This window comes from Heteronotia binoei, chromosome 17, assembly GCF_032191835.1.
Source record: "Heteronotia binoei isolate CCM8104 ecotype False Entrance Well chromosome 17, APGP_CSIRO_Hbin_v1, whole genome shotgun sequence".
NCBI classification, from domain to species: Eukaryota; Metazoa; Chordata; class Lepidosauria; order Squamata; family Gekkonidae; genus Heteronotia; species Heteronotia binoei.
Genome location: NC_083239.1, coordinates 16,617,749 through 16,644,504, shown reverse-complemented (window position 1 = coordinate 16,644,504; position 26,756 = coordinate 16,617,749). Strand labels below are relative to the sequence as shown.

Below are 26,756 nucleotides of genomic sequence, written 5' to 3'. Positions count from 1 at the left end.
GCGGAAGGGTTCTTTGGGGCGGAGTAGTTGAGTCAGGGGTGTTGTCAGGGATGCATAGGCCGGGATGAACTGCCGATAGTAGTTGGCAAAACCAAGGAACCGCTGCAGGTCTTTGCGGTTCTGAGGAGCCTGCCAGGTCAGGACCGCTTCCTCTTTTTTAGGGTCCATGAGGATTCCCTGCGGTGACACAATGTGGCCAAGGAACTCGACGAAGCGCAGGTCAAAGTCGCACTTCTCCAGTTTGGCGTAGAGGCCATGGGCTCGTAGGCGCTGCAGGACCTGGCGGACGTGATCGGCGTGCTGGGCAGGATTGCGGGAGTAAATCAGGATGTCATCCAGATATATGATTGCGAAGCGGTCGAGCAGGTCCGGGAATATGTCGTTCATGAACCTCTGGAAGACAGCGGGGGCGTTGGTCGATCCGAAGGGCATCACCAGATGCTCGTACTGCCCGTATCGGGTCCCAAACGCGGTCTTCCACTCGTCTCCGGGCCTTATGCGCACCAAATTGTACGCTCCACGGAGGTCCAGCTTGGTGTAGATTTGGGCCCCCTTTAAGCGATCCAAGAGTTCAGGGATCAGTGGTAGAGGGTACCGGTCGCGGATGGTGATCTTGTTCAGGGCCCGGTAGTCATTGCACAGCCGGCGCTCCCCACTTTTCTTCTTTACAAAGAGGACTGGAGCAGACAGGGGAGAAGTTGAGGGTCGGATAAATCCGCGTTTCAGGTTCTTGTCCAGGTAGTCTCGCAGAGCTGCCAACTCAGGCTCCGACATCGGGTACAGACGCCCCACCGGGAGTGGTGCCCCAGGTACCAGGTCAATGGCACAGTCATAGGGCCGGTGAGGGGGAAGCTGATCCGCTCCTGTCTTTTCGAAGACATCGGCGAAATCTGCGTACTTCTGAGGGAACTGAGGACCACCACTCAGGATGCCGGCTGCTAGAGTGGTGGGAGGAGTCAGATGGGGGCATGGGTCCCGGAAACGTAGTTCCTGCTGGGCCCAGTCCACGATGGGGTTGTGCAGCTTCAGCCAAGAAAGGCCCAGAATCAGCGGGAAGCGAGGCATGCGGGCGACGTTAAACTGCAGCTGTTCTTGGTGCTGCTGAACGTGGAAGGTGATGGGACAGGTCTCCTGGGTGACGGGCCCAGAACGGAGGAGGCGCCCGTCGATAGCCTCCACCAGCGTCGGAGTCTCTTTTGTCTGCACTGGAATCTGGTGCTGCTTTACAAAGGTGGCATCTACAAAACAGTGGGCCGCTCCCGAGTCCAGCATGGCATACACGAACAGCCAGCGTTCGTCAGGCAGATGAAGTTTGACTGGTAGCAGGAATGGGCCCGGGGTATCAGTCTGCGGTTCGGAGGACCCAGCTAGTCGCCCCAGGCTGGAGGGCCCACTTACGCCTGGGGCTGCTCTTTTGGCGGCGGTGGCAACGAGGGTCTGGGTATCTGACGCTTAGCAGGGCAGCCAGAGGCATAGTGGCCTGCCGTGCCGCAGTAAAGGCACAGATTCTTCTTGCGGCGTCTGGCCTTTTCTTCTGGAGTCAGGTGGGGTCGAGCAGCTCCAAGCTGCATAGGCTCCTCCTCGGCTCTGGTACTAGCTGGGGATGGGCGAGGAGCCAAGTGGCACGGCGCAGGGAGCTGGCGCCCTCTGGTCTTGGCTGGGCGGCGACTTTCCAGGCGGCCATCAATGCGGAGGCATTGGGTGGAGCGTGGGTGGCAGCTCCACCCTGGCCAGTTCATCCAGGAGTTCCTCTGCTAGCCCCTCGGTAAACTGGTCTATCTGGGCAGCCTCATTCCACGCCAAGTCTTGGGCCAGGAGCTGGAATTCGGTGGCATACTGAGCCACCGAGGATTTGCCTTGTTTCAGCGCCCTGATCTTCCAGTTGGCTGTGGCTGCTTGGACGGGGTTTGAGAAGGCAGCAGACAGGTGGGCCTCAAACCCCTGGTAATCAGTCAGTAGGGGAGAGGACGCAAGCAGCAAGGGTGTGGCCCATTTGGCCGCCTGCCCCTTTAACAGGCTGATGATGAAACACACCCTAGTTTTGTCATTGGGGAAGTCTCGTGCTCTCAGTTCGAAGTACAGCCGACACTGTGCTAGGAAAGCAGGAAATTCTTCCACGGCACCCCCAAATCTGTCAGGTGGGGGAACTGGGCACTTGGCTGGAGCACTGGCCGCAGGTTGTTGCTGCAAGTGCACCACTGCCTGTGTCAGCTGCTGTACCTGGGCTTGGAGCGCAGCCAGTAGTCCTGTGGTTCTACTTGCTTCAGCATCCATCCTGTGGAATGGGTGTTTGTGGTGGTGGAAGCAATCTGTCATGGCTGGGGCTGGGTCAGGCAAAGTCCAAGGGCAGGCCGAGGTCTGTAGCCGGTAGGCAAGAGGGTCCGAGGCGCCAAATCCGAATCACCGTCCAGGTAACACAGGTCAGAGGTTCAGAAGCCGAAGTCAGGGAGTCCAGAAGTCAAGAGCCGAAGTCAGGGAGTCCAAAAGTCAAAGCCGGAGTGGATGCTAGAACATCAGGTAGATGACTAGTTGCTTCCACAAAGCCTCCTCCCAAAGCCCACAGCTATATAGCCCTCTGCTGGCTGTTGCCCATTTGGGCTAATTGCTGGCTCAGAGAGGCAGCCAGGATCCTGCTACAACTCAAGCATCCTTGCCCTTAGAAGGGCCAGAATCCTTTCAAAACTCAGGGCTCAGGGAGCGTCTTGCTTGTGAGCGTGCCGCTCTCCTCCGATCCCTGAGGTCCTGACGAAGGCGGTCACGCACACGAGCCACCCGAGAGGGTGAGGCAGGGGGGCTGGGATCTTCTCCAGCAGGAGGCAGGGGCGCTGGTGCAGGTGGCAGGGGCACAGTTTCCTCTGCAGGCTCCGCTCCTTCTGCAGAGTCCCCAGCACCCATGACATTTGAGGGCATAGCATCTGTTGCCTCACCTCAACACCCCTCTTCCAAAGTTTCAAAAAGATTGGACCAGGAGGTCCAGTTCTTGAGCCCCAAAGGAAGGTGTCCCTATCCTCAATTATTACCAATGGAAGGAAGACATTTAAAAGTTGTGAGGTCCCTTTAATTGTGATTGCCAGAACTCCCTTCACAGTTCAATCACACTTGTCACTCCCTTGCTCCTGGCTCCACCCCCAGAGTCCCAAGATACTTCTTGGCAACCCTAGTTTAGGAGCTCATCTCATACATAATTGAAAGAGTCTAAGCATGGTTAAGTTCACCTGGACATTATGTGTGTGTCTCAGCATGTCTGTTTAAGATTTTTTATTTCCTACCCTATCCAAGAGGGATTGTTCCAAGGAGGGCAGTGAATGATTGCTGACTGCTATGCTAAACAAGGCAGTTACTCCTGCATTTCTCTGCCAATGATCCCCATTTGGCATACATAGAGAGATCATGAAGTTTCACCACTTCTTTGTTTTGTACTATTGTGTTTCAGTCCTACTTTCAGTCAGATATAGCTTCACACACATATTTTGCAGGCTTAAGGACATACAGATAGCTAACCTAGATACCGACAAATTTTCTTTGACTGCAGGCGCAGCCCAAAAATGTAGGAGAGTCTGGTATTTTAACAACCACATTTTCTAATTACTGCTACCAAAGAACCTTATCTAAAGCTCTTCACAGATTCTTGTTATTTTATTTAAGCCATGAGAAAAGTGTTGTATCTGAATAAATATGGGGGTAGCCTTGACTGCCAACAAAACAAAAGCCCAGCCTCTAATCCTAAATGAACATGTCTCCAGTTTCTTATAATTTCACCATGACTTTACAAAACTCCATTTTACTGAATATTGGACAGGACAGATAGCAAATAGTTAAGAAATAAATCCATCTACTGCCACTGGGTGGTATGAAGTGAATATATAATCAAACCATAAAAACTTCATGCACATATAAGCACTGAGTACCACAATAAAATTTCTAGGTGCCATGGCAACCTGGCACCTGGGATTTGCCAAGCCCTGAGTTAACCTATAATTATATAATGAAGCATAACAGCTGTCTTACCATAGCGATGACCCCTCCGTTCCTGTAACTTCTAAAAAATCGTATCCATCTTCCAGTTGAAAATCCATAAACACCAATGCGATGGTGTCTCCGGGCTCCGCTAGAATGGTCCATGTGCAATCGGCATTGTTGTTATACTCCGAAGGGTAATGGGGAGTTGAAATAATTCCACTCTGCCCCCGAAGGGTCCCACCACATGCATCATCAGCTGAAAAGGCAAACACAAAGGTAAGCTAGGTGTGTTTTGCTACAAAGCACAAATGTTTTGTCCCCTTGTTCTACAGGCTAGTGTAAGACATCCCAACTGGGAAGCTTTATAAAGGAGTCAGGAATTATCACCTGACCAGTCCTGGCCAAGTGTCACTAAGATGCTCCCTTGCTGTTATCTTCCTAGTTGCTGTGGACAGAAATAGGTCAGAACAGGGCTTTTTTTTTTTTGTAGAAAAAGTAGGGCTTTTTTTGTAGCAAAAATGCCTTTGCATATTCGGCCACACACCCCTGATGTAGCCAATCCTCCAAGAGCTTACAGGGCTCTTAGTACAGGGCCTACTGTAAACTCCAAGAGGATTGGCTATATCAGGGGTGTGTGATTTAATATGCAAAGGAGTTCCTGCTACACAAAAAGCCCTGAGAAAAAGCCCAATAGGAACTCATTTGCACATTAGGCCACACCCCTTGATGTCACCATTGTTTCACACGGGGTGTTTATTAGAAAACCCCCAGCAAGAACTTATTTGCATACAGGCCACACCCTCTGATGCCAAGCAGCCAGAACTGTGTTCCTGCTCAAAAAAAGCCCTGGGTCAGAACAAACTATGACATGAGGTCACTCAAAATCTGGACTGAAGAGCTGTTGCCAGCTCAAGCCCTGACGATGGTAAGGATAACGAGACACACACATTTAAAAAAAAAAATAATATGGTGAATTACTTCATATTTATTTCCCAAATTGCTTGGCAGCAGACTGTGTGTCATTTCTGAATTAATGACCTCCAAAATATCATTAACAGACTTTCTCATATCTTGTAAACGAAAGGCCTTAGTTTTCTTTATTGAACCAATCCATCTCATGCAGATTGTGTGTGTGTAAAGTACCAACTTATGTTGACCCCCTGAAATCTCTAGGAAGGGGCCTTCAATGCAAGTAAGAGGCAGAGATGGTTTGCCAGTGCCTTCCTCTATCACGGTGTTTCCCAAAGTGGGCGATACTGCCCCCTGGGGGGTGCTGGAACAATCCAGGGGGGTGATAGTAGACTTGGGTGCAATTGGGGGGGGGCGGTGGAAGCATAAAGGAAGAAGAAGAGGAGAGGAGAGGAGAGGAGAGGAGAGGAGAGGAGAGGAGAGGAGAGGAGAGGAGAGGAGAAGAGAAGAGAAGAGAAGAGAAGAGAAGAGAAGAGAAGAGAAGAGAAGAGAAGAGAAGAGAAGAGAAGAGAAGAGAAGAGAAGAGAAGAGAAGAGAAGAGAAGAGAAGAGAAGAGAAGAGAAGAGAAGAGAAGAGAAGAGAAGAGGGCAGGAGGTGTCAAAGCATCACATTTCTGGGAGGTATCCAGAATTTCTAATTTAGAAAAAAAATCCCATTAACTAAAAAATAGAGGGTTCCTTTTTGTCAGCTACTTAGTGCAAATTCACCCAATTAGACTAAGAATGAGGACCAGAACTCCTTCCACTTAAAATATAAGGATACAGTTTATTTACAAGACTGAATAAAAAATAGAGGTGTACAGACAAACAAGGAACACATAAACAAAAAACCTTATTAGCTATCCTAGCCAATACTTGCTACAGCTAGCAGCTTCTCAAGGTTGCTTGCAGTTTCTCTCTCAGCAATACAGTTCAAGTCAGGACAGTGGAAGCACTGAGGCAATTGAACAAGCTTTTCTGAAGAGTTCCAACCTGCAGCTTTCTCCTCACAAGGTTTTCTGCAGAGCACCAAACTTCTTACAGTCCTCTGGTTACCAAGTGGTTGCTTCTGTTGATTTTAGCCAACTGCAATGCCCCAACTGCAATGCCCCAGACACAAGAGTGTCTTCTGCAGGGGCAGCACATGGGAGTAGGCAGCGTAGGCAACCGCCTAGGGTACCCCTTTACTCCCTCTTCCCATGCTGCACGAACTTGCCAGCCAGCAGGCAAGCTGAGAGCCCTGGGCAGTGCTACAGCACCACTGCTTTCTTTGCAGGGCAAATGTTGCCTCCAAAGAGAACCCCATTTTACTGCTCTCTGCTGCTTTCAGGTTGAAAGTGGCTGGGTGGCAGCACCTTCCCATTGCACTAGTCAGAGCTGATGAGTGCAATGGGAAGGTGCTGCCCGCCCAGTTGCTTTCAACCCGAAAGCAGCAGGCAGCAGTAAAACTCTTCGGAGGCTTCTTTTGAAGTCTCTGACAAGCACAGACGTTTGCCCTGTGAAGAAAAGTGGCAGTGGGGCAGCACTTGTGTGCACCGCCCGGGGCTCTTGGCTTGCCTGCTGACTGGTGCGATGATGCCATCGCCGGTGTGTGAAGAATATCCCCCTATTAGGAGCGCATGGGGGGCATGCCTAGGGCGGCGGAACCCCTATCGCCAGCATTGATCTTCTGCTCCTCTTCTTGAGTTTGGATATTTTACTAATCCACTTATATCCCTGACTGGCAAAGTGCTAGAATTGTGCAACCAATCATTATACAAAACAACTAATTTAGCTGGGCCCATCTAGATCTTCTCCTGTCAAATACCTGTCAAACTAGATGGCCCGTCAGTTGGAATTGACAGTTCACAGGTGTTTACTATTTTAGAAGTGTTTGCCATTAAAAACATGGTCTCTTGACTTACTTAAGCTGATAGCAATGCACACAAACACTTAGAACTTGGGTATTTTCCAGGTAATGATGTAGACAAACACATGGTTGATGAAACACTCAATTTCTTGACAGGAGGCTTCTGCGACTTGTGAATGTGGCATTATGGCAGTCTAGTCTGCCCTCCCAACCCAATCCTGTAGCTACGACACAGTGATTAAAAAACTAAGCAATGACCAACTGGCATTACATCAAGGAAGCCTCTCTATCTCCATAGTAGTAAAGTCTCTTCAAAGAAACTTCCTTATTCTTTCATGTCATTCCGGAAGCAGTTAAGTGTTTTCTGAATCGCCTGAAGCCTGAAGCCCACTGCTAGCTGCCTGCTTCATTCATTACTTCATGTTTCCCATTCTCTGACCTTACTTCCCACGGAGTTGACTGAGATAAACAGATATAAACAGCTGCTGCATCAAATACTACTCTAATCTCTGCACTGCTGATGGTAAGTAATGATTTCAAAATTAAAAAAAAAATGCAAAGGTGGCTTTCCCCCAACTATTCATGTGGGGGGTAGGGTTCCCAAGTCTGATTCAAGAAATATCTGGAGATTTTGGGGCTAGAGCTGGGAGACTTAGGGTGGAGCCAGGAGCAAGGTTGTAACAAGCACAATTGAACTCTGAAAGAAGTCACATTTAAAGTGACTGAACATTGTTTAAATGCCTTCCTTCCATTTGAAACAATGAAGGATAGGGGCTCCTTCTTTGGGGCCTCATTGAAATGGACCCCCTGGTCCGACTGTTTTGAAACCTGGTGTTTTGAGTAGTGGCACTGGATGCTATGCTGAACATTTCGTGCCTCCACCTCAAAAAACAGCCCTCTCAGAGCCCCAGCTGCCCATGGATCAATTCTCCATTATACCCTATTTTTATTTTAATATTATCGTTTGTTATCTTAATTCCCTGTGTGTATAAATTTTCAAGTTGGAGACTGCAGGGCTGCCAGTTTGTTGGAACTGAATCTATTTGAAAGAGAAGTGGATGAGCAAGACTGAGAAGTAGGACTTAACTGACCACAACATTTTGCAAGCCAGAACTAACTGGCGAATTAAACTCAGACTGCCTGTTGTTTTCCTGTTTACTGCTACATGCATATTTTATCTTCATTGGTTTTGCTGCATTGCTCTCTATGATGGAAGTGATGCATTGTATACTATATTTCAATTGCTGTTACCTGCCCTGAGTCCACTTGCAGGGAGGGTGGGATAATAATTATAAAGAAATTTCAAAAATTCTCTGTGTATGCAAATGTTACTATGGTTGATTTTATAAAATAATTTTGGATTTCAAGCTTTAAAGTGTCTTCTTTACAACATCTTTGTTTACCCTGTGTGCTAATATGTCATTGCATCTTTTAGTCCACTGCCTGAAGGTAGATTTCCAGGGGGATGCTAATTGTTTTTCTGAAAAGGGGGCGTTAGGCCAAATAAGTTTGGGAATCTCTGCTCTATCAAGTCTTCCCTAGAGGTTTCCTTTCTAAGTAACGACCCTGATTATCTTCCAAGATCTGACAAGAACAAGCTATACCATGGTGACTTCCCTCCCCCTGCAGACTGCACAGGAAATACAAAATATAGTTATGAGGTTCCAAAATGCTTTCAAAACACAGGAATCCTGAAGGAAGACTTCAATAGCTTGTACTACCATAAAGAAGTTTTATAATCAATAGAATTGACGGAGGATTGATTCAGAGAGAAAACAGGCAGATAAATGTACATTATTTCTATAATTAAATAAATAATTACAAATAAGTTTGCACTTAACAGCTTCCTTAGTGGAGAGAACCTCTGGAAATTGGACAGTTACAACCACCACCCACTAGTCTTTTCCAACATCAGAGCTCTTTTTCCCCTGACGCTTCTATCCAATTTCACACAAGCTGCCACACTGCAGCAACTTGGCCTGCCTTTTTCCCATGCAGTTTACATGCTGATGCTCACAATCACTTTCATCCAATTGCCTTTCCCCCATGCAGTTTACATGTTGACGTTCACAATCACTTTCATCCAATATGCCTGTAGTCATTTCTATCTAGAAACAACTACAAGCATATTGGAATAAAGTGATTGTGAGCGTCAGCATGTAAACTGTATAAGATTCTCTGTAAGCTCGTAGAAGCCTCTGCAAAATGTGGGAGCAAGTAGTCAAGTCAGCCTTTATTGGTATAAAAATATATAGATATATATATCAGAGCAAATTGGTTGAAAAAAAAGGTAAAATGGAACGACTGCATACATATACATCAGGAAAAGCATAAACTATTTCTATGAGATCCTCTGGCGTGCCTTTAAAACAAAATAAAGAAACTTAGTCACTTTCTCAGTGACACTAGATGAAGTATCATTCAAAAGTTTATAGACCTTAAGTGCATCAGAACAATCAACCATGCTAACTAAAAGAGGATGTAAATACTTGTGATGAAGATCTGTATACAAATTACAATAAAGAAGAATATGAGTAACTGATACCACACATTTTTGCTTACAGAGACAGTATCTGACTGAGTAGGCTGTCTTGTTAAATCTGCCATAAAGAATGGCAGAGGGCATGGCGTTGCATCTGGCAAGGGGAAAAGCTCTACGCTGCTATGGCACCTGCAAGATGGATAGATATGACGCCATTTTTCCAGTACTAAGAGAGATCTCAAAACTCAGTGGGGAACAAATTTTCTTAACCAGACTGTATAAGTCTTGGCACTCAATATCTAGCAACCTGTTTTTAATTTTTTGGACTGTGGTGGTAAAGGACAGCATGGGCAATAGTTCTAGGGATAAACCCATTGCTTTTATTTTTCTCCCAATATGTGCTGACTAATTTGACAAATTAAATTCAGAGAGCACTTGAGAGATATAGCTCCCCGGTTCAGAGTTGTAGTGCAAGTGTAGCCAGAATTTGAAGGTCATGAGCCATGCACTAGTAACCATTAAAGACATGCCAATTTCTAAGCAGATAACTGCATATGGGACACATTTTGGCATGCCCAGAATTTTACGCAAGAATTTGGATGGGACATGTTCGATAGCACATTCATAAAATCCAATCCAGATTGGGATGCCATACAGAAGTTGTGAAATCACTTTGGCTTTGAATATTTTTATGGCAGCTGGCACAAATTGGTTACCTCTGCCATAAAAAAAACGAGCTATGGCAGATGCACTGATGTTAGCTATCTTCACTGCATACTTGCGATGAGTAGACCAAGTCACATTATATTGAAAATAAACACCTAACTATTTAAAATACTTGACTTGCTCTATCTCTTTGCCATCAGTAACCCATTTGTAAAGTCTCCACTTTTTTGAGAAAAGATTTTGGACTTCTCATAATTGAGCTGGAGCTTATTACTAGTAAAATACAGAACATAACAGGACAACAGATGTCTTAAGCCCACTCTAGAGCAGGACAACAGCACCGTATCGTCAGCATAAAGTAACATGTAATGCACCGAGTTTTCAACTGGCAGTCAGGACCAGACAGCTGAATAGCCAGGTCATTAAGAAAGAGATTGAATAAAAAGGGAGTCAAAATGCAACCCTGTTTGACACCCTTATTGGCAGCAATCTTTGATGTTAGGTTGCCTGCTAATGAGCATTTAATCTGGCAGGTGGTAGAAGTGTGTAATCTCTTAATAAGTATAAGGAGTCTTTTATCCATGTTTAGTTTATCTAGCTTAATCCAGAGGAGGTCCCTGTCAACTGAATCAAATGCGCCTTTTAAATCTAAAAAAGCAACAAATAATTTCTGGTTATTTTGCACAGTGTACTTGTTGACTAGATGGGATAGGGTAATGAAGTGGTCTAAAGTGGTCTTATCTTTGCAGAAGCGCAGCTGTTCAGGGCCAAGAATTTTTTCCTGCAACATCCAGAGATTGAGCTTGACTAATAAATGTTTGGATTAAAGCTTGCCAATGATGGAGAGTAGGCTAATCGGCCTGTTATTGGTAAGGTCACTGTGATCACCTTTTTTGTATAGCGTTTTTGTATTGCATTCAATCATGCCAAGGGAATTATGCCAGTTTGATCTACAATTGTAAACAGAGATGCAAGGGGAGAAGCCCACCAGTCTGGGTCTAATTTAAAGATTTTGGAGGAAATGGCATCCAACCCAGGAGCCTTTCCTAATTTCAGTTGTGTAATTAATTCTTTTGTTTCCTCTGGAGGGACAGGAGGCCAGTCAGGTAAATCGGCTAGAGGAAAATCAGATGGTTCAGCACAAGTTAGATCTTGATGGAACATAACTGGGAAGTGCTGAAACCAAACATAAGAGGAAATGGCAGCCATAGATGGGTCATCAGCCTGGAATGCACCCGAGACTATGGCCCAAAACTTCTTAGAATTTTTTAAGGCAGCAGCATGGTATAGCTCTTCCCATTGAGTTTTAATATAATTGTGCATATTTTTTGTGATAAGGTGCTACAACTGAGTCTTAAGCTCAAAGTATTGTGATGGCAAGGTCAGGGCCTTTGAATTGCAGTATTGGTTGTAAACTTTACACAGTAGAGTTTGTTTCTTTACATTCTCTGTCAAACCATCGGTGTGTAGAGTTTACTAGAATAGTTGCACCTCTGCTTGGGCACCCTGAACTGACACGCAGTGATTCAGAGATATAAGATGTTAAAGAATTGTAAGTTGATACAGATACATTAGGGTCAAATGCACATATTAAAGAGGATCTGTATTCTACAGCGGGACCAGATCTGAAAAGCTGTTGGGTTTTCCAAACTGTGCAATCGTTCCATGGAATTCTGGGCAATAAGTCAGTCTTGTAAGGTTGCAAGGACAGGAGGGATAAATGTGTGGACCAATTTGAAGAGTCAAAATGAGGGGAAAATGGTCACTAATAATAAAATTCCCCAATGTGAAATCTTTGACATAAGGTTTCAATAAAGGAGAGATTAAAATGTAATCATTTACTCTACAGCCCCTTGGGGAGACAAAAGTGAATTTTCCTGAATTTGGGTAGCCAATCAAACCATTTAACCAAATTCTGTTGTATTGCATACAGAATTTGGCAAGATAGATGCCTGCTGAATTTTGAAGGCGATCCTTGAAGTATCTTGGATAGGAGAAAATGGGTGGAAAGGTGTCGTCTTGGTTAAAATCAAGAGCTTTAAAAAATATGCTACAGTCCTTTCCTACCCTAGCATTAAAGTCGCCCACTAGAATTATTTATATGGTTGGAAATTTCCTCTCTAATTCCTCCATGAGTGTGGCCAAGTGTTCCCAATATTGCAAAAGAGTTAGCTTATCTAGAGAGGGTGGTACATATAAATTCACAATAATTAAGGAGAATTTTTTGAGGAGAAGCTTGACGACCTGCACCATAGAGTTGTTTGCCTGTAGAGTGATGTGTTCCAAGGCAAAATGTGAGGAGACAAGTATAGACAATCCTGCTTGAAAACTACCCCTTGTATTACTCTTGAAGGCTGGGAGGGAATAGTACTTGTACCCTTCTAGTTGGATCTGGTGACCAGGTTTCTTGTAGTAGTATAACATCAAACCCCGTAAGGTATCTTATAAACTCAGCATCATTGGTTTATTCTGCCAGCCACATTCCAGGAGACGATCTTAATATCCAGAATTGTGAAGGGTTTGGATGGCGAGAGTATGAAAGGGGTGGTGAGTCAGTCTTCTCTAGTTAGTTGTTCAAGGGTGCCATTGGTATCATGAAACACAGATCCATTACCCAAGCCGCTCGAGATGTTTTTAATTAGTTGACTTGTATTGGGCCACACAATCTCACTATTGCTGCTCAGAAGGGAGTTCTCAGCCATTACTGGAGATGTATGAACTTCAGCTTGTGTTGATGACTCTAGGTTCTCATTGAGATCCAATTTACCTTCCTTGGTGGAAATTAAATCAGTCTTCTCTTCATGATTCACTTGTTGGGAGGGTGGGTGGTTTACTCCTGTTTTCCTTTGGTCTACCTCCATAGAAATGAGAGGAGTTAATAATGGTAATAATAAATTTATTCTTATATCCTGCCCTCCCCCGCCGAAGTTAGAGGGACTGATAAAGCTGAACCATTCTCAAGAGTGTTGGGCACCATGAGCGGCTTAGATACTTGTTGCGTGTGATCACTTTTTGTTTTCAAAAGTTTGTTCCTCAACACTTTGAGTTTAATTGTGATTGCAAGTTGTTTCATAGATGGGAGGGCTCTGAAAGAGTTAATTAGATCCTGTTCTATGGAGTTCTCAAGAAGGAGATGCTCTGAAGCTGGGTTCAGGTAGAAAGGTGAATCAGGACCCTGAGCCAAGTCACTCTGGTCTCCAGCTTTCATCATTCCTGCCTTGAAATTGATGTCCTCTGTCAGAGCCCTCTTTTTGCCAGTGGGGTAGCAGGGGGTTTATAAGAGAATTGACAAAGACCCTAGCTGGAAAAATCCCCTTGGTGTGAAGGAAGTCTTTCTGGGACTGCAGCAGACTGAGGATCCTGGAACTGCTGAAAGTGAGCAAGATTCTTTGAGTCTGATTTGGGCTGTTAAGAGGCAACACCATAATTAAGTCAATTGATGGTAATTATCCACTTAGAAGGGCTTTTAGATGATAAGTAGCCCATCGAAGTGAGTTCCATAAGAACTTCTGTCCTTTGTAAGGGCAGACAGTTAAATGCACTTTGGAAGGTTGCAGCTTTAATTTTAATTGGGCTCCCTCCTCACACTGCTGCTGTACCAAGTTCTTCTTCGGGCTCTTCACCTCTTCACTTGCTAATTTATTAGATTATATTTTCAGACTGTTTTTTGATTATTTAAATATTTAATTGTTAACTGTATTGAACTGTATAACGTTTTATTGTTTTAATATGGCTTTTGCCACGTCCTGTAAGCCTCCCTGAGTTTGCCTCAGCGGGGAGGGCGGGGTAGGAATAAAAATTATTATTATTATTATTATTATTATTATTATTATTATTATTATTATTATTATTATTATTATTATTATTATTATTATTTCCCAGGGTTTGTTTTAACTTTAGTATTTAGCAAGAATTTCTGAGACAAGTGGTCAATTTTATTTTCAGTTTGTCTAAGTCTCTCAAAAATAGATTCAACAGTTTTAGCAATTAGCTGTATATGTAGCAAGTTCAAAGTCTTTGTCAACTGTTTGCAGCAGGAAAGATTTATCTTCCCTCTCATCAGTGGAGTTGGTATCTTCCTCGAGATTTATGAGGGGTGTAAAGCGGTTGGAAGTTGGAATATCACAGGTTGGTGGGAGTAGACTTGAAGCATAGAAATCATTAATTTTAGTTTGTTTACGTGCTGGCTGAGAGAAAGAGTCATCTAGGTCACAAGTTCTTTTGCTGATGCCCATAATGAAGAAGCGGGATTCAGACCTAGGCTCAGAAGGAGAGAGAAAAAAACTCTAAAAGCTGCAGAGCCAGACACAGGGTACTGAGATTCTTAAACAGAAAAGAAAAGAAAAGCCTAGCCCATAGTTCAACTTTTTTCAGTAAAGGCTTTCCTTCTACTGAGGTATAAATCTCAAGGCTAAAATCTCCAACAGTCAGAGACCAAATGTAACACAGTCAAAAAGTCCGTGGGAAGTAAGGAGCAGCAGTCTCGTTACTGTTTGCTCATTAAAAGCCCTCACTCCTCCCCCATCTCTGCAACCATTATAAAAGGTTGCAAGATAAGATTACTATTGGAGTATAAAGGCTAAAACTGAAATAAAACCAAACAACAGTACTCCCCTTCAACGGAGCTCTGTCAGCAGGCGTCTGGGATCAAGTACTACCATGTCACGTTATCTTCACTGTGCCTTGCTGTACGGAAGGAATTTTTGGAGCTTTGGTCTCCGTGGCCAACTCTACCCATAGAACTACTGCCTGCACCTCTATGAATGTCTGGAGACTTAATTGCCTTGGAATGACTTTGGGTGTGGGTTTGTAGATTCTAAATGTATTATTCTTCCAACTTGTATTGACAAAAAGACTTTTTGATATTTATTTAAGTGTTTTGTTGATTATTATCTTTGGAAGCTGGTTTTCACGAAGGTTTTTGACCTGTTTCCCTGCTCCATTATCCATGTTACTCTTCGTTGGTTACACATTTTTCCCATGGCAAGCAAGATCCTCTGAAAACCGGTTTCTGCTTGCCGCAGGAAAGAGGCGGGCCAAGTCATGGCTGCGGGGGAGTTTGTGCAAAATCAGACTGAAGCATTGGGGGGGGGGGGGAAGAGCTCTGACGCCGGAACAAGCCCACTGGGGAATTGGTCTTACTTTGTTATTTTTAAGTTAGATAAGGAATCTTCTTTGACTCAGTGAGGTGGTGGTGGTGGGGGGGAGAGATGAGCCACTATTTTATGATTTTGTCGATGATATTGTCTAAGAAAAATTGATTGAGATTTTACATTCTGAATTAAGCAATGATCTTTCTATTCTTATTGCTTTCTTTTTGTAGGGAGCCATGCACCTAAATGAATCCAAATATGTAAACTGCTTTAGACCACTAGAAATCCAGGGCAAAAATGCTTTAAAGTGAAACCGTTTTCTTGAATACAAGTAATTTTTAAAGAGAGAAGTCTCAGAATTCAAGGTGGCCAGGGACTCATGGCATGTGGCAAATAGAAAATATGGTGGGTAAAGCTGGGAATGGGCTGGTGGGCAATGTTTGGGGCAATCCTGGGAGTCCAAATGACACACACCATGATATCTCAAATGTGGAATTGCTACCCCCAACTGAAATAATGCTACATGTCACTAAAATCAGCCTCCTTACTGTGTGTGTGTGTGTGTGTGCATGCACCATCAAGTTGCAGCTAGTTTATGGTGATCCCTAGGAGTTTCAAGGGCAGAGGCAAAGAAAGGTAGTTAGCCATCTCCTGCCTCAATGGTCTCCTATCCAAGTACTAACCAGGGCTGCAGCTGGTTAGCTTCCAAAATCTGATGAGAGTGGTCAAACCTGGGTCATCCATTCCAGGACAGTCTCCTTACTAGAGGAAAGGAAACTAGTTGACATAGTGCTGACTTCTCTATGAAAGGATCCAGTGGGGAGCTAAGAAGTTACAGGTCGTTAGTCTAACATATATCCTGGGTACAGTTATTTATTTCTAACTCAGTCAGTCAGTCAGTCAGTTTATTGCGGCTCTAGGCCAATCAACAACAACAACACAACAACAACAGTACAACACAACACCAAACTAAAACGCGACATAACTATCTAATAACTGTGTACAGCCATCAAAATAATGTTAAAGTTAAAATTTTCTGATATAGCAACATATAACTAAAAACAGCATGGTTCACTCAGATCGCATCTTCATTCAAATACAAGCGACATTAAGTTTCTTCCTGTCAAGGTCAGTAACATATAGAAACTTAGCAAGATCCAGGGCAAGTTGATCACTCCCATCCCCAAGGAGGAAGTAAATAGCTTGAGACTGATTTAAAGATTCAGCTTGCATTAGATGGTTCCGCAGAAATCTGTACCTTGCCTCTGTATGGAAGAGACAGTTCAAAATGAGATGGGAAGCAGTTCCAAGTGACAGAACAAAAAGAAAAACTGATGGGCACTGTGCCATCACAGTATGTCACAGCCAGTTACAACCTGGAAGTTGCAGTAGGTGGCTCTAGGAATGGCTGGGAAGTCTACAGTTTTACCATAGAGTTTCCAGCGATTTCTATAGCTACCCACTGGCATTTCCAGATTGTATCCAGAAGTGATGCAGTGACACACATGATGTCACACACACACCCATGTTCTGCACCCCTCCCTCCTGCTGGTTGCCCAGCAGCTCAGTAAGTGTAATAAAACTTGCTAACCTGAGAAAGTAATTGAGTCTCTGAAGGTCCACAATGGCTCTCCATTCTCCGTTCTTTGAATTAGTGAAGATAATCAAGTAGAATACCCTCAGTACCTTTCTTGCTGAAGAACTTTCTTACATCACTTATGTCAGTGAGGTAATGGGTAGCCTCTAAAACTTTTTGCATGTGTTTTTTGGGGGGAAGGGAGAGGAGAACAAGTTATAGGTGACCAGATACATTCCTTTTGTGGTGGTCTTTTTAGGTCATGGGAGACATATTGGGAGTCAGTCCCCACTGGAAGACATGACATTGAGGTTTGGTGGGGCCCTCTCTTTCTGGGATTAGCTGTCAGGCAGAAGATAATCACGCTTCTGGAACTGAAATTGCCTTTGGGCAAGCAGGGTATTGCTGCAGCAGTAATGACTTCAGCACCAAAAAGGCTAAAGGCTAGATCCTCCCATCCAGAGACTGCTAATCATAAAAAACACTGTTGAAAGTGGTGGATACTTCATGTCAACCAAACGTGCAGGTGGTTTGTGGGCTGGAGAGGAGGAGCACAAGTTCCACACTAAGAATTATTAGGAAAAGGATTTTTAAAAAAAACCTCTGCCAGCACCATAATGTATTTCAGATATTTGTTCGGGTCGTCCCCACCTCAGAAAAGGATGCTATGGTGTTAAGAAAGATACAGACGAGGGCAGCCCATACTATTTACAGACTGGTGCACATTCCTGCTGAGAAAAGGCTTAAGAATTTGGGACTTTTTTAAGTTTTGAAAAAAGGCAATGAGACAAAATGTTTGACAGAGATTTATGGAATTATTCATGATGGGGAGGAAACTTTCTCTCCCTCTCTCATAATACAAGAACTCAGGGTCACCCAACTAAAATGATCAGCAATAGATTCTGAACAGGTAAAAGGAAGTACTTTACTGCACAATGGATAATTAATTTCAGGAATTTGCTGCTATAAAATGTGGTTATGGCCACTGGCTCAAATAGCTTTAAAGGGGGATTAAACAGATTAATGGAGGACAGGGTCTATTGATGCCTATTAACTAAGATGGTTAAAATTGAGCCAACAAATTCAGAGGTAGGATGAGACTGGATGCCAGTGGTTAGGGGGCAGCAGAGAAGGGGGAGGTAATGCCATTGTACCTTGCCTGTAAGCTTTCTAGGAGAAGCTGGTTGGCTTCTATGGGAACCAGGATGCTGAACTGGAAAGATCACTGCTCTGATCCACAAGTGTTCTTGTTACACTTTGGTACAATATCAGTTGCTGCTAGGAATAAAATTTAACTCCCACCCCCCTTCCTTCTTTCCTTTTTTTTTCCTCCTGGAAACGTCTTGTTTAACTCCCACTTTGTGCTTATTTGGTAATTATATTATACTAGGCATTCCATTCATTTTCTGAAATGCATTATTATCCCAGGTTGAAATCCATTATCAGCCAGAAGCGCCCCGGGAAGCTACAGGTCACCTTGTTCTCAATGTCTCATTTGCAAAACAGATGCCTAACAATAGCAGTTGTCATAACATCTCAAGTAGGGGAGTGCATTTGGCTGTATCCAAGGCAACCCCCCCTCCCTGAAAAATACCTTACAGGTATTTTGAAGCTATTATTTAAGCCAAATATTGATCAGAGAATCTGATTGACTTAACTGATCCCAAATAAAGCCAATTTTTTGTTTGTTTTCCAGGTATATTTGGTTTTATCAAATAGTTGTTGGTGGAGAGATTTAAAGCACTACAAATATAACTTTCAGTTCTTTCCTCTTGGGTTCTTTCCCCCTTTTTGCTCTGGGGGAGAGGAAAGAGACATCTCTGCAGACCAATGGCAAAAACACCTTAGGGAGAGCTACAGTGCCTAAGAGCCAAATATTGCAATGTTTTTGCAAATACCATTGCAGTGTAGGTCTGTAATTTGCAAGGCTTTTGGCTTCAAATGTGAAGTCCAACTAAGTAACCACTTGCTCTCCCCACCCATTTTCCAGGGAACAGGAGGGAGGAAGGAAGCAGCAGTGACAATTTGGCAAATAGGGTTTTAGATTAGGGGGAACACTACTCTTTAGCCAATCACAGAGGTTTGTTCTTTTTTGAAATTCTTCTGTGCATGTGAGCCGCCCTGAGCCTGCCTCAGTGGGGTAGGGTGGGATATAAATCAAATCAAATGAAATGAAATGGGCAATGAGCACAAAAACAAGGCTTTGGCTGAACTAGACTCCATTGCTAAGAGAGTTCTGGAGACTGTGCACTGGCTTTGGCGTCAGCTGCTGCTCTGACTCCTGCCACCTGACTCTGCTATTGACTTCAGATCAGAACCTCTCCACCATTGCTTCAACCGCTTTTTCCTCTTTTGGGGGGAGTTGGGGGGAATGAGGCTTTGTTGCTTGTTTCCTCTGCTTCTCCCCCTCCTTTTCGTTTCTTTTTTGGTCAGGTCGGGGGGGGGGTGCTTTTGATTTAGGCTCCTCTTGCTTTCTCTTCTATCTTAAATCCTTTTCCTTGCCTTTTCCCTGAGCAGTTCCCCTCCTCATATTTCTTCCCTGTAATTTCTAGAAAGTTGATGGGGGGGGGGTTTGGGGGAGCAGTTTCAGGTTCACTGTTCTGTGTTAAAAGTGTGGGCTTCTGGTTTCAAGGGCTAGTAAGCATAATACTTAGGTGCTGCTTTTAGGCTTTTAGTAATAAGGGCCTGTTTTAGGAATTGTTTAAATGCTAAACTCTTTTAATTAAATTTCAGCATAGGGCTTTAGTTCCTTCGTAACTAGGCCAGTGTTGGAGGATATTAAGAGGCAAGGTTGTGTGTGTCTTCAAAACAGTGGTATAATAACCTAGATTTTTTATAAAGCAGCATGTGGCACTCGGAGCTTCAGTGAAGGCAGGCGTTTTAGACAAATTTCCCTTTAGGGTGTCCTGTAGTTTTTCAATTTTCAGGAGGGAGTTCCCACATTTCCAGAAGCGAAATCAGGCTTGTTCCAATAGAATCTAATCAGAAGACATTTAATAAAAGAGCCTTAAATTTTTTAAAAGATTTGCTATTCCATCTCAAGCATAAGTTTATTAAACCATGGCCAGGTTTCAGTATAGGAAGTCAATAGTTCTAAAACGTAAAAAGAAATTACACAAAAACTGAAGCAAGAGTAGGTTAGTATCTTTTGAAAGACCAAAAACCTAGTTTGGGGTTGGGAGAGTCCATAAAATGGTGTCAGACTCTGTTAGGTTCAGGTTGCAGTGCAGGTAATTACTTGCATAATACCGTCTCCAAAAGTACTACTTAGAAAGAGTTTGGCCTGAGGTAATAATGAGTGGCAGAAAGGGAGCACAACAGGGCCCTGGAGGCAAGGCCCTGGAGAAGAGTACTGGGAAGTGATGCAGTTTCCCCCTACCTGTACAGAGGACTGCTCCACAGCTGCATTCCACCGCTCAGTCCTCTGGCCAGAGTGGTGCAACAGCAAGGCCACACAAGGCCTTCTTCATTGAGGTTGCTGCTGGGATGTCCCCTGCAGAGGTGACACCTGCTTAGGCAGCCCCTTCTCCAGCTGTTGTTGCTGTGGCTCAGCAGGAGGAGGAGCTGCTTGAGCTGTCTTTTCGGGTGAGCTTCTGCTACTCTTGAAACCTCCCTCCCCCTCACTCAGATTGTGATTCTGTTCTTGACATCAAGCAGGTTGAGCTGGCGTTTGCCACAATGGTTCTGGTTTCTGCTGCTTGGCACTAAGATGTTGGTGCTGGGTTCTGCTGCTGGGCACTAGAATGCTGGCACTGGGTTCTGTTGCTGGGCACTAATGATTGCACTGGTTCTGCTGTCCTTGCAGAAATGTCCCTCCCTCAAGTTTCCACTTCAGAGATTCTCAGATTCAACTTTAGTCCTGCTGCTTTTTGGCACTGCTATTGTGGTAGTGATTCTGCTGGGCACACTGGACTGGTTCTGCTGCCAGACTTGTAACAATATCCTCTCCCACACACATACACTTAACTTTCTACTGCAGAGATTCTCTGGGACATTCTGCTGTGCTTGTATTGCTTTGCTAGTTTTCCTCCATTGGAAAGAGAGGAGGATGAGGATACCTTCTTTGGGAGTCCACAGAATTTGACCCATGACCCAACCTTTTCAAAATCTGGGGGTTCTTCTAAGGTGAGGCTCCAGCAGCTATGCTGCAAATTTGGTGCCTCTACTTCAGCCCCTTTTTTGTTTCAAACAATTTTATTAGTAACATATGGTAATAAATTTCAATTTCTTATATCATTAATAATAACTTTTTTATCTATCCCATATATTACTTTCTACCCACCCCTCCCCCTGTTACTTGACCCCCACTGGTGTTATATACTTAAAATCTTAATATTAAAGGTACCCTTGATTAATAAGAACCAAAATTTATATCTTCCTCCCTCTTATACTTAGTCATTATCAAAAATTGTCCAATGTCCTTTTATTTTCCACTCTTTTTCTACGTATCTTCTGAACTTTTTCCACTCCATCTTAAATACTTCTAAATCATAGTCTCTTAAGGTTCTTGTTAACTTGTCTATTTCACTCCGTGTCATAACTTTTACAATCAAATCCCATTTCTCTGGTATTTTTTCTTGCTTCCACAACTGCGCATACAATGTCCTAGCAGCTGAGAGCAAGTACCAGATTAAAGTTCTATCTTCTTTTGAAAATTTTTCCATTTGTAACCCAACAGAAAAGTCTTTGCAACTTTGTTAAATTCGTATCCCAAGATCTTAGAAATCTCTTGTTGAATCATCTGCCAATACTTTTTCGCTGTTTCACAAGTCCACCATATATGGTAGAAAGAACCTTCATTTTTTTTTTACATTTCCAACATCTATCTGGCATCTTATTGTTCATCTTTGCCAACTTTTTAGGAGTCATATACCATCTGTACATCATCTTAAAACAATTTTGCCCCCCCAGTCGAAAGAAGAGACAGACACAAGTGTTGGGTTATAACCGGGCCGCTTTATTAAATCAATTAACCTGTAAACTCGGCAGGGAGAATGCCTGACAGAACAAGCCCTGGGGTCACCCCTTGACCCCGCCTTGTCCTAAGGGCGAGCACCCCTGCCCCCAGCACAAACCCGCCGTAATCCGGGTTGTAACTGAGCGGCCAGGCCCCCAGCCATTCACCACCTGGGCCAGCATCGATCCCCATGGAAAGATCCGCCCAGGTGAGGCTACCCGTGGTCTGCATTTCCCGCACTGAGCCGTGTAGCCCATCTGCGGTTCATACAGACCACCCGCACCACTGGTGCTAGGCCATAGGGTCTCCCCTGCAAAATCCTGTGGCCAAAACATCCCCAGCCAGCGACCAAAACTGCAGAAAACTCCGGACCTAACACTATAAGGCAGTACAAGGTAGGCGAAAAACAACTCCACATGAGCCAATTATGTGAAGAAGAAAAAATTCCTACCTGGCCCCCAAAAGGGCGACCGGTCGAAACCTGTACTGCCTAGGGCGGGTGGGCGGGCAGAGAGCCAGCGAAGACGACGGGTAGTCTGGGCGGAGCCAGGGCTTATAAAGCCCTGACCACGCCCCCACCCCCAGTCGGACGCATCAAGCTGACAAGCTGTTCCTCCCTTCTTCCGCGGGGGCAAAGACGGCCCCCAGCTTAATCGCGGGCAAAGCCAGCGCAGCTGGGAAGGTGCCGAGCCTTGCCCCCCCAGTCGAAAGAAGAGACAGACACAAGTGTTGGGTTATAACCGGGCCGCTTTATTAAATCAATTAACCTGTAAACTCGGCAGGGAGAATGCCTGACAGAACAAGCCCTGGGGTCACCCCTTGACCCCGCCTTGTCCTAAGGGCGAGCACCCCTGCCCCCAGCACAAACCCGCCGTAATCCGGGTTGTAACTGAGCGGCCAGGCCCCCAGCCATTCACCACCTGGGCCAGCATCGATCCCCATGGAAAGATCCGCCCAGGTAAGGCTACCCGTGGTCTGCATTTCCCGCACTGAGCCGTGTAGCCCATCTGCGGTTCATACAGACCACCCGCACCACTGGTGCTAGGCTATAGGGTCTCCCCTGCAAAATCCTGTGGATCTTAGAAATCTCTTGTTGAATCATCTGCCAATACTTTTTCGCTGTTTCACAAGTCCACCATATATGGTAGAAAGAACCTTCATTTTTTTTTTACATTTCCAACATCTATTTGGCATCTTATTGTTCATCTTTGCCAACTTTTTAGGAGTCATATACCATCTGTACATCATCTTAAAACAATTTTCTTTAATACTCTGACATGTTGAGAGTTTCATAAAGTTCTTCCACAAATATTCCCATGTGTCCATCTGTATTTCTTTATTTACATTAATTGCCCACTTAATCATTTGAGATTTCACTACTTCATCTTCCATAGACAAAACTTCAGCTCCTTCTTGACCACTGAATATACCCCACAATAGATTTGCCATTAACTTTAATGGACCACATGGGGTATAACCTGAAAAATTAAGGATTCCCAAATATTTACCGAATCTAAATACCATACTGGAACTGGGATTCAGGAATATTGGGAAATATTAATCTTTTCCTAGTCAAATATATCTGAATCTGGAAAAATGTTTCCCCCCTCTTGTATACTCCTAGTCTTAATGGTAATGCAATAAAGTCTAAAGTGTTTGTGCATACAGTCAAATCACAATACCACCACTATCAGTTACAAAAAAATCAGTATACTGAATCTCAGAGCACAATCTCTGCAAAACAAGCAAGCAGATAGCAACACAGATAATTGATCCATAATTGCTTGATTTTGTATAATCTTGTATATAGAAATGTCTTGTATCACTTTGGCAATTTGTATTGAATTATCTCTTGTGTTAGCAACTGATTTGCATTGTTTTTTGTACTAACACTTCTTCACTTAACAGTATCTGTCTACCATACACTGAATATATGGCAATTGATGCATATAGCTGTAAAGTGATCCTATCGCTTAAGACAAGACAGATTGATCAACTGACATCACCTCAGAATCCTCTTCTTTCCCCTTTGAAATTAACAGCTTCAAAGAAAATAACAAAAACACAATTGTCTTCAGATTTTTCTCCTTCGCCCACCTCCCTCCATGTTTCAAAAGTATAATGATAGCAATCACAAAGTATACCTTTCAGAGAACATCATCAGTGAGACACTACTACTGGATCTCTTTCTTTTGTACATGGAGCTGATGGCAGACCACCTCCGCCCACCCCAGTTCTATGGCTACCAAGAATTATAGCGCTTTTCAAGGTCTTTCAGGTCATCTTTTTGCTATACCATGCATATTCCCCAAGGCATGATTACAAGTGATTTGTTCAGCCTGATTTTAAGTACCAGGAAGAACATAACTGCTATCACATCCCCTGAGACTGCTGAACCACAGGACCATTTGTCTCTGTGCCTGCAAGATGCTGTCTGAGTGTTCTCCTCTCTCACACACACATTTTCCCTGAGGTGGGCAAACCAATTTGGAAGCAGAGACCTATTCCAGGAAGAACCTTAGTTACGGATGTGAAAAGGCCCCTAAGTGCTGCTCATCCTAATGAAACTCCTTGGGCAGCCTTCCAAACTCCTTAGCCTTAGCGTCAAATTTTAATGCAGGTGAAATATGATAACCTTCTTGTTTGATTTATTTACTGCATTTATACCCCACCTAAACTGGTTTACAACATTTTCTCCTTCTCTACATTATCCTAACAAATGTGAGGAAGGTCAGGCTGAGAGTTTGTGACTGGTCCAAAGTCACCCCATAAGCATCCATGCAGAGTGGGGATTCAAACCAGGGTCTCCCAAGTCCTAGTCCAACACTCTAACCACATGCTGGCTTTCAGATTCACAGCTTTCTATCTCCAAACTAGTACTGCAGTTTGGGGGAGTGACCCTTGTGCATAAGGAGGAGGGGGAGATTGGATTTATACCCTGCCCTTCACTACCCATGGGTGTGGCTTACAATCTCCTTTCCCTTCCCTTCCCTTCCCTTCCCCACAACAGACACCCTTGTGAGGTAGGTGGTGCTGAGAAAGCTCTTTCAAGAACTGCTCTTGAGAAAGCAGCTCTTTCAAGAATTGTGACTGACTCAAGGTCATTCAGCAGGTGCATGTGGAGAAGTGGGGAATCAAACCCAGTTCTCGCAGATAAGAGTCTGCTCACTGAAAGCTGTAGGAAACCATGCATGCACAATGCTGCATATAAAATTCAGAAATAAAACACTAAACTAGTTAATCTGGAACTTTAAACCGCAGAAGTTCAATTCTACATTAAGAAGCACCCCTGCTTGTGAGCTTCAGTAGGAATGGATAGATTACTAAGCAACATGTCAATTATCAGTAATTGTTAAGTTATACAAACAGTTATACAAATATTTTCACTTACTCATATAGGCTTTTTTATAATGGCTCTTTGCTGCTCTCTCGCTCTGAATTGGGGAACCATTGCAACAGACTGCTGATCCCTGTTCTAGAGATTTGTCTCATCAAGAGACATCTTCCCTCTCTTGACCTTTTATAGCTGCCTGTATTGACTGTGTACCAAGAGCAATTAACAGTTGAAGGCTTTTTGGATTTAATAAGACATTCTGTGGATCTGACCCCAGTTCAATCCTTTTTGGGTACACGTTCCTCATTGAGCAGTTTCCTTCCTGAGTGCATGGCTTGTTTATGACCAGTGGCCAAATGAGAAGTATACAACATAAAAGTAACGCTTTTTAATGACCACAAGTAGCAAGCATTTGCATAGGCTAATTCTTGGATCTGTTCTAGGTTAGCTATCCCACCAGCACCACTAGTGGCAGTGTTTGCCTTCTCAACAGCCAATGAAAAGAAAGACAAGCAAAGTCTTCTGTGGAAACCAAGCGACTTTTTTTCTACACTAGTTTTTTTTTCTCTTTCATGATATGTTTAAATATTTATAGCCCCCTCTTCTTCCTACGGTGGATGCAAAGCAGATTACAATCCCTCCCCGAAATATCATTAAACAAAAAACCAGCAATGACATTCAGTCCAACTCTAGGATTGCTCCAGGATCTTTTTAAGGTTATTGTACAATGAAATGTGCAGAAACAAACTGTGCCTGCGCAACTTGTCTTGTACTCCTGTATTCCAAAGCCAACAAGAATGCTAATAAATTGCCATAAGCAGAATACATAAGAAAAGGGAGATATTTGGCTCATCCTGCATCAGCATACCAACTGATCTGTAAATAAAGGGGGCAGAATCAAGGACACCACTGCAGCCCCCCACATCATAGTGGGATGTGAACATTAAAGATGGTAAAGGAGCTAGATTCAAGTGCTAGTTGCAGCTAGACTCCAGACCACATAACCAGAATGCAGGGAAGGGGGAACACCCCGCAGAAGCCAATATAAATAAATTACACATTGCCAGAAGAACCAGGGATGTCACTGAATAGCTGACAGAGCGTAATGTTTGAGAACAGGACTGGATCCGCTACTTGCCATAGGTTATCTGCCTGTACAAGCAGCCTCTATTAATGCAAAGCTATTAGAGCAAACGAGAGTAGGAGGATCGAGCGAAGGAAAACATGGGTAGGAAGATAAAAGGAAACCAAGAATTAATTTGACTTGTATTGTGGCGGCGTGTCACTGGTGCATGCTCAAGTGCCGTCAAAAATGCCATGCTATTTATGGAGAAGGTACAGCGAAAGCTTGTTAACTTTCCAATGTGCCCTACAGAATGGCGTTTCAGATGCGTTAGTCAAGGGGCTCTCTCTGGCTTTAGAGTATGAACAAAGCACCTGTTTATTTCAAGTGGGTTTGAAACCATAGCATAAGTAGGCTATTTTTAAAAACTTTCAAGATGAAGTTGTGGTCTTCACTTGGCAAGCTACGGTGGGTGTCATGTCACACCGATCAAGCCTGGATTGCAGGTCATGATGTTATGCCAGACACAAAAGTGTCATTTAACAACACACTCTACGTATTATCAGATTGGGGGGGAGGAATATTTATAAGGGCCAGCCTACATACTACAAAGTAGTCACAGTTATTGGACTTTGTATCGGACTTGAGGTGGGAATTTTCTGCTCATGACTGCGGCACATGGGAAGAAATGGCTTCAGCTAGCCACTCTGCTCCATGGAGACTCTGGCTCCATTGTGAAAATTACATGATTTTCACAGTAGTACCACTAACAACTCCATACAGAGGTTGGAGGGTGAAAAGATGGGATGGGGAAGCTGATTCTTCTCTT

The 26,756-nt window shown here is 43.9% G+C and overlaps 1 protein-coding gene across 2 annotated transcripts in view; it reads right to left on the bottom strand.

The window, feature by feature from the left end:
* CSMD2 (CUB and Sushi multiple domains 2) overlaps positions 1 to 26,756 on the bottom strand; it is an 831,733-nt gene that overhangs the window by 514,247 nt on the left and 290,730 nt on the right. For both annotated transcript variants that reach the window (XM_060257873.1, XM_060257874.1), the window contains exon 5: positions 4,009 to 4,216. In XM_060257873.1, the coding sequence (XP_060113856.1) occupies positions 4,009 to 4,216 (208 nt within the window). The remainder of the gene's footprint in view (positions 1 to 4,008; positions 4,217 to 26,756) is intronic.